At 28.6% G+C, this 7,633-nt stretch overlaps 1 protein-coding gene across 4 annotated transcripts in view; it reads left to right on the top strand.

Moving 5' to 3' along the window:
* The window catches only part of LOC145190501 (uncharacterized), a 40,060-nt gene that overhangs the window by 1,201 nt on the left and 31,226 nt on the right, over positions 1-7,633 (top strand). The window contains exons 1-2 of one of the 4 annotated variants that reach the window (XM_090090006.1): positions 140-344; positions 4,703-4,832. In XM_090090006.1, the coding sequence (XP_089946132.1) occupies positions 4,707-4,832 (126 nt within the window). In that variant the 5' untranslated portion in view covers positions 140-344; positions 4,703-4,706. Of the gene's footprint in view, positions 1-139; positions 345-3,844; positions 4,108-4,690; positions 4,833-7,633 lie in introns of those variants that run through there. The other 3 variants (XM_090090005.1, XM_090090007.1, XM_090090008.1) reach the window with 3 other exon arrangements.

Raw genomic sequence — 7,633 nt, 5'->3', positions numbered from 1 at the left:
ACAATGAATCATATTTGCTTTTATGAATTAATTATCAAAAAATTTGTATAATTGAATTAAATATTCTCTTCAATATTCATGCTAAAAATAGCAAGTTTAAGACTTTGGTGATAAAATTCCCTTTTCAGGAAAAATACTTAACAGAGTTGCTTTTTTAATATTAAGTCCATCATATACGTGTGCGAGAAAAAATTCAGCGTTAATTTTCTTTCATTTTTTTAATATAGACTGAAGATGATAGTTTCTTTAGGTCGCTAGAAATAAATTAAGAGGAGCTGGTGACACAGGTACACCTCTACTTCAAAATTTACCGTACTACTGGTGGTGTCATGAGCAATCAAAATGTAAGTAGTGTTAAAAAAATATAAAATTGACCCAAAACATTTAGATCAACTGGTGTTTACTAATACTGCCAAGGCATTACAGTAAAAAAATATATCTTTCAATTCAATCAGAATGCTTTTTTTAAATTTTTTGTCTCACTGAAAAATAATGATTATCTTGAATGGTGAATTTTTAACGATTTGTCATTTTTTAATTTAAAGAAAAACTTTGAAGGCGTCAAACCAACTTTTAAACAACAAATATCAGCTAAACCTAAAACCAATAACAAACTATCTAAACCAACTTCTAAACAACAAATGTCAACTCTTCCATTACCCCTTGTATCCTTGGTATGATAAAGCAATTGCTATTATTTTCAGATTTAAATCTCTTCACAAAAACCTTGATTTTCTTGTTTATTATATTAAAGTTATTTTATAATTAAAAATTATTTTCTTCCAATTTTCCATTGACCAAGAATATTTCTCACTATACTACCTTAATCTTTTTCAGATTATCCGGACCCAGGATGACATAATATTTCTAATAAAATTCTCAAAAATTGAAATTCTTTTAACTAATTCTCTATATTTAAGACTGAAGTCATCTTTAAAAGTTTTATCTACCACTTATTTGCTTTGCTTACTGCTTTTGAAATCATTTTTTTTAATCTAAACTTTTAAATAACCTCAAAATTTCATAAAAATCCTCAAATGTGACATAAATTGTCAGCATTGACATTTACAATTCGTTTTGTAATTCTGACTTCTTAATTGGTTATTAATTTTGATCTGTATCACAACATCCTTTATCTGAAAAGGTTAGTCCATGAAGCAATTTCACTATATGGCTGAATAGTACCTAATTGATGTGAAGCCAGAAGAAAGTTTCAAAATGTCGTCTATTGTGCTGTTCAGTGAAGCATCCCATCTTTCAAGACAGATATGTCATTCGCTTTACCACTATTACTAAGTCTGAGGCTAAGATCTTTACCTCTGTCATTAATCAGTCAACAAATCTATTTTCCTGGTGTTGTTATTCTCAACTATTCACAATAGTTGATCACTGTTGTATGATGAGTACGATAGCAAACTTTAGGCTTTTCTATCACTGTCATATGATTTTCCTCAATACAGTACGTTTTCCTCGGTCATGTGCACTTTCTGAAGATGTTTTTGTTCTCATCTTGCGTAACAATTAAAGGATTGTTGTTACTTCTAACAAGAAAAGCTTCAGTGATGGGATTTTTATTGTTAGCTCTTGAAAACATCATAGAATACTTTTTGGTACAAACACTTAAATATATGTGTTTTTTATCTTATCAATATGTTTTACCTTTAAAAGATTTCTCACAAGACCTCAGCAGCGTCATTTGATGACTAAAGCTGGATGAAGCAACAGGAGCACTACTAACATCAAGATTTGGTTAAAATAACTTTGTAGTTTTTTTAATACTAGGCCATCTTTAAGCTCAAAGGCTATATCTTTATTAGATAATCATCATCAACTTCCATGTCATCTTCCAGATCATCACCATTAAGACGTAACTATCGAGGAGAGAATGGTGCTTTATTTTAAGAGCTTTTTCACGCTATTAGTTAAGCTGTATTTGATCAGTTGACTTACGTAAGTTTTTCTTTCTCAGGGTGACAGTCTCTCAACATCCAGTAGGAACACTTACTATGGATTACGACAAATTAATTCAGATCTTTGGCAAAATCCTGAATTATGTCGTCAAAATCCATAGCAGATTACTGTCAAATGATATAACACCCAGCTGAGATAGGCAATCTTAACTCATAGTTTAGCAAATATAGACTTAAATTTAGTTCAATTTAAAAAACGATAGTTTTGCTTCTGCATATGTTCCATCAACAGAAAGATAAATCCAAAATGCGATATAGACATTGAGGAAACCTGTGACTAATTTATCTTCAATTTGAGATAGAATTAAGTTTGCTGTAGATTTCTGATTTTTCTATGTAGATCAAAACATTATAAAGTCTTTTATAAATCCTTCTTCCAATTCATACAAAATTTACTAAATCTGGCCTCATCTCTATATATTGCCTAAGACAATAGATTTTTCGTTTAAAACATAAGATTTTTTGCTTTACTCTCACAGGTGTAGAACTTTTAGAGAATTTTTTTTTTAAATTCTAAGGTTTTTAAATTTCAAAAAACAATATTTTCAATGATAAAATCCGACATCTCGAATGATAAAATCCTACAATCAGTTTTTTAAAAACTGACTTAAGTGTCGGATTTTATAACTAAAGCAATAGACACAAAGACCAATTATGGTGTGTTTAACAAAAATTTTAAAAATTGTTTTTCTCTTGTTTCGCCATTATCTATTGCAACCGAAGAACAAACCTTATCCTCACTGAATTGTCTAAAAGCTTTTTAAGGAATTCTACAGATCTATATTGTTTAAACAGATTAGCCTCAATCCACACCAAGACTTTAAAGTGATAAACCCAGAAAAAAAATTTGATTCCCCACCCACCCTTTAATAAAAAAATATATGGATACATTATTGCATGTGCCTAAAGCCTACAAAATGGTTAAGACTGGTCTGCAGAACTCTTTCATTTAGAAAGCACTGCCTTATCTACCCCTTGATCTTTTTTTAGAAGTATTAAACTTGAATCAAATTTGCGAAGCCAATGAGAGCAGATATATTTTTATGTAAAGTTTTTAAAAGGGGCATCAATATCAAAACAAAGAACACTCCAACATGTATAGAAAGCCATGTCTAAAAGTTTATCCAGCTTCTAACTGTTTCTTGCCCATAGCTATTTCTTGTTAATATTCTGAGCTTTATCTCGAACTATCTCAGAGAATGTGGACCAACCCCTATTATGCCTTAATTCAATAGCTTTTGGATCACTAGGTATAGGTTCTTTTAACTTTTCGATAGAATTAGACCATTATTTTGCAACTTCAAGACCAACTTCAATACAACAAAAATTTCTCATATTGAAACATCGCATTTTTTGTCACGTATTAATTGGACTCGCTGCAGATCATTAGCATTGTTACGTCACGTTAAGTTGTTAGCTCATATGGCAGAAAATTTCTGTGACTTTCAAGATACTACTTAGTGTCTGAAGATTGTAATTATAAAGATGATCTTGCTTCTCTGAAAAAAAAAACTTACTACTGTAACTATCAAAAGTAGTAAACTTTATGAAATTAAAAAACTTTTTAGTTACTTAACTACTTATATTTAAAAATATAACTATAACACATATGTAGCAGTTTTACAAGCAGCTTTGCTGTGCACTTATAAGGAAAAAGGTTTTTTTGAAAGCCTTTACGCCAAGTATATTTTACAACAATTAACTTAAAATTTTTCAATATACAAGAAAAGTGAGATAGTGAATAGAAAATGAATACATAGTATACCGTCTTTTTAAAAATAAATTATGCATGTTCATGATTTACACGATTATACCTACGTAAATTGACGTAAAACAATTAAGAGCCCAAAGGCTTTTTAGACGTTTTAAACCTTAAATTTTTACGCGCCAAAGAAACAATAAGGCGCCATCTATAAACACACTACGCGTAGTTGTTTTTAATATTTCCTAGAAACGTTGGTATTGATGCGAATGTAACGCTGACAGCTGTCTCCTAATAATCTGTTATCAAAATTCTCTATAAAAATTTAATTTGTAAAACCCTGCAACAGCTGCCTAATCAATATTATGTAATAACAGCTTAGTGTTTCAGCTTCATATGTAGCGCAGTACCACCTAGTGCACTACATACAATTAGGTACACCTATTACATAGCAACCTTTTCATCTTTTATTGAGCTACTACTTATATACCTTAGCAATTTAAAAAAAAATTTATATTATCTATAATCGGTTGTAATGAAGCTACATGCTTTATTTACCTTTTTATCAACATCAGCATAGAGAAGGCTTTAAAAAAATGATAAAAATTTTTATTAATATTCCCTTCCTAGTAAAATCATTATTAATATTGAAGATATTAAATAAAGAATGCATACGGCTGCAGCATAATGTTGGACCCTAGTATAAGAAGCTAATTTTTATGTCAATATGTGTGTGTGTGTGTGTGTGTGTGTGTGTGTGTGTGTGTGTGTGTGTGTGTGTGTGCATGTGTGTATATGTTTATAATGATTATTATTATATAAATAATCTATATTTATAAATACAATATATTATATATATATATATATATATATATATATATATATATATATATATATATATATATATATATATATATATATATATATATATATATATATATTATTTTGTTTATTGTTACATATGTATTCATACATAAATAAAAATATAGAAAATTTGTATATTTATAAATATAGATTATTTCTTAAATAGTAACATGGATGGTGATGGGAAAGTTTCCTCATTGTCTCCTGATCATTCTAATTGCAAAAAATCAGATGAAGACACTATTTCAACAAGTTCAGTAGAACCAGCACCATTTCGATATGTGTTCAAGCATGAGGTTAGAGACTATTACACTACGAATATGATTTTTTTTTTTATACTGTTATGCTATGATAATTATTATATATATATATGTATGTATGTGTGTGTTTGTGATAAATATCAAGTATGTTTGGATTTTTTTGCAAAAGTAGACATTACTTCTTATATATATATATATATATATATATATATATATATATATATATATATATATATATATATATATATATATATATATATATATATATATATATATATATATATATATATATATATATATATAAGGTTTTGCCATATAAAAAGATGAAAAAGTGTTTTGCTTATTTTTTCAAGCATACATGTATTTCTTAGTAAGTACAGTATCATTTTTTGATAAATGAAAGCTGTGCACTTATTAATAAAGCTTTTTCCTATGACACTTAAAACAGAATTGATTTATTGATTAAACATTTACATTGACAAGAGTTTTTTTTTTGGTGACACCCAGAGAATATTTTTTGCACTAAAAAGCTTTTGTTTTTTTCATCTTTTTTGCTGTGCTGAACTTTAGATCAGCCCCATTTTCAGCATAATCATTAAATCATCCCCATGTTTAGCATAGCCATTGGTATAGGCTAATTTATTAACTGAACTTTCATAGCTGTAATGCAGTTTTAAAAGAAAATCTTTGAATCCAAAAAAGAAAATTGTATTAAATCTCAATACCTGCTCTAAAAAGAATTTTAAAGAATTGAATCTAATATATGAATCTAATGAACTGAAGTTTTTTATTTCAATAGGAGTAATTCTAGCTAAAATTTTTTTGTTTAATTTCCATTACATGTCTTCTAAAAAAAGTGTTAGTGTTGCCATTTTTGGGCTTAAATGCTATAAATGCCAAGTTATTGCCTTTAATTTAGCAACTTTTAAATTGTTAAAAGTTGCTAAATTAATGTCATTGTCAGATTCATCTACAGTAGAAATGGAAGTATACCATGACTTGATGACTTGCCATACAGACAATAAAGCAATTAAAATTCTGTCCTCTGTGTAGTTCTGAAGCAGTTATTCATTAGAGATTTTTACCATCCCACAAAACTAAATTTTAGTGATCAAGGTGTTTTAGCCATCTACAATTCTTTATGAATTGGTCTTAGATTGTTTAAAGTTATTTTTTGCTCAACTTCTTTAAAATTAACTAGGGATTGCAATCCCGCATTAATTTAGCGCATGCGAGATCCCGCAAAAACTACTGCGGGATCCGCGGGATTTGCGGGATTTTGAAACTATTGCTTTTAAACAAAAAAGGTCAATTCTTTTAAACTAAAAAGACAAAAAAGATATCAAATTAAAAGTGTTTAATGTATTTGTGAAACAAATCAATTTAAAAATTTATCTTCAGCTATTAAAATATTTTTCTTTCTATAAATATAAAAAAATCATTCAAAAATAAGCAATTATTTAGCAAAGCATTAGTCGAACTCGTTCAAATTTTTTTTTGTTTAATTAATGATTATGTTGAAATTTTCGCTAATGAGTATGTTGAAATTTTTGTTAACGAGTATGTTGAAAACGTGAAATTGAAAACGTGCATGCATAATTGTAAAAAATATACTTTTAAAAACTACTTTTTAAAAAGTCTTTAAAAATTATTTACATCAAGATTTTAAAACAAAAGTACTAAGCATGTCGCAAATTAAAACTGTATGGAATTATTTAAAAAAAAGTGATAATGAAGAAAATGCAAAGTGCATGTTATGTTCGGCTATTTTAAAAATTAATCAAAGATCAACTAAAGGGTTATTAATCCATTTAAAATCTAAATGTGGCACCGATTTAAAATCAAATGTTTTACAACAAGACGGAGCTTCAACTTCAAAACAGCATGAATCAGTTGAACTAGAGCCTAAAATATACATGGACTGTGAAGACGAAGAAGTAATTCCATCGAAAAAAGTCAGAACAATTGACACGTTTTTCGTAAAGGAAATTTCTATGGAAAAAAATGGTATCGCGCATGGTTGCAAAAGATGGCTTTACATTTAATAGTTTTTGCACATCTTCAGATTTATGGTACTTGTTTTCAAAGAGTGGTTTCCAGCTTCACCTAATACTATAAGATCGATGGTAGTTAAATTCTCAGATTCTGTAAAAGCCGATATAATGCAATAATTCATATCACTAAAAAAGCAAAATCAAAAGTTTTCAATAACGTTTGACGAATGGACATCACAAAATAGTCAGAGATACTTAAACTTTAATTTACATATGGAGGTGAAACACTTTAATCTTGGATTGATTCGAATCCATGGATCGTGTTATGTTAGAAAGATTTCATAGACTAAAAGTGTGTATTGAAAAAGCCTTAATTAATGTTGGGTCAGAAATTCGTTTCACCCAAGAAGAGTGGTCCCAAATCAATGACTTAATTATTTGCCTGGCACCACTAAAACTTGGTCTCGAACTTTTATGCAGGAGAGAATCGAACCTTGTCACGGTGGAAACAACTTTTCAATTTATGCTAGATAAATTGCAAAAGCAATCATCACTTTTGAGCATAGATTTAGCCGCGACACTTCGTGAGAGGTTTACACAACGTCGTAATAAGAATTTAAATGGACTACTAGTTTACTTAAAAAATCCGATGAAGAAAATGAACTCAAAGAAAAAGAAGCTGTAGATTTTATTAACAATTCCCAAATACTTATTCCTACAATTCTATCGCTGAAAAAAGAATTGAAAAATCAAATACAGAAAGACAAGAACAGCTAGACAAAAAATGTAAAGGAGAGACCAAATTTAGATTCTTTAGACTTTGATAAATTATTGAAGCCGGAA

The sequence above is a fragment of the Hydra viridissima genome, unplaced genomic scaffold (assembly GCF_058129835.1).
Source record: "Hydra viridissima isolate aposymbiotic clone 2 unplaced genomic scaffold, HvirCarnegie_v1 scaffold_6, whole genome shotgun sequence".
Lineage (NCBI taxonomy): Eukaryota > Metazoa > Cnidaria > Hydrozoa > Anthoathecata > Hydridae > Hydra > Hydra viridissima.
The sequence above is the reverse complement of the archived record's forward strand: the minus strand, read 5'-3'. Positions and strand labels throughout refer to the sequence as shown.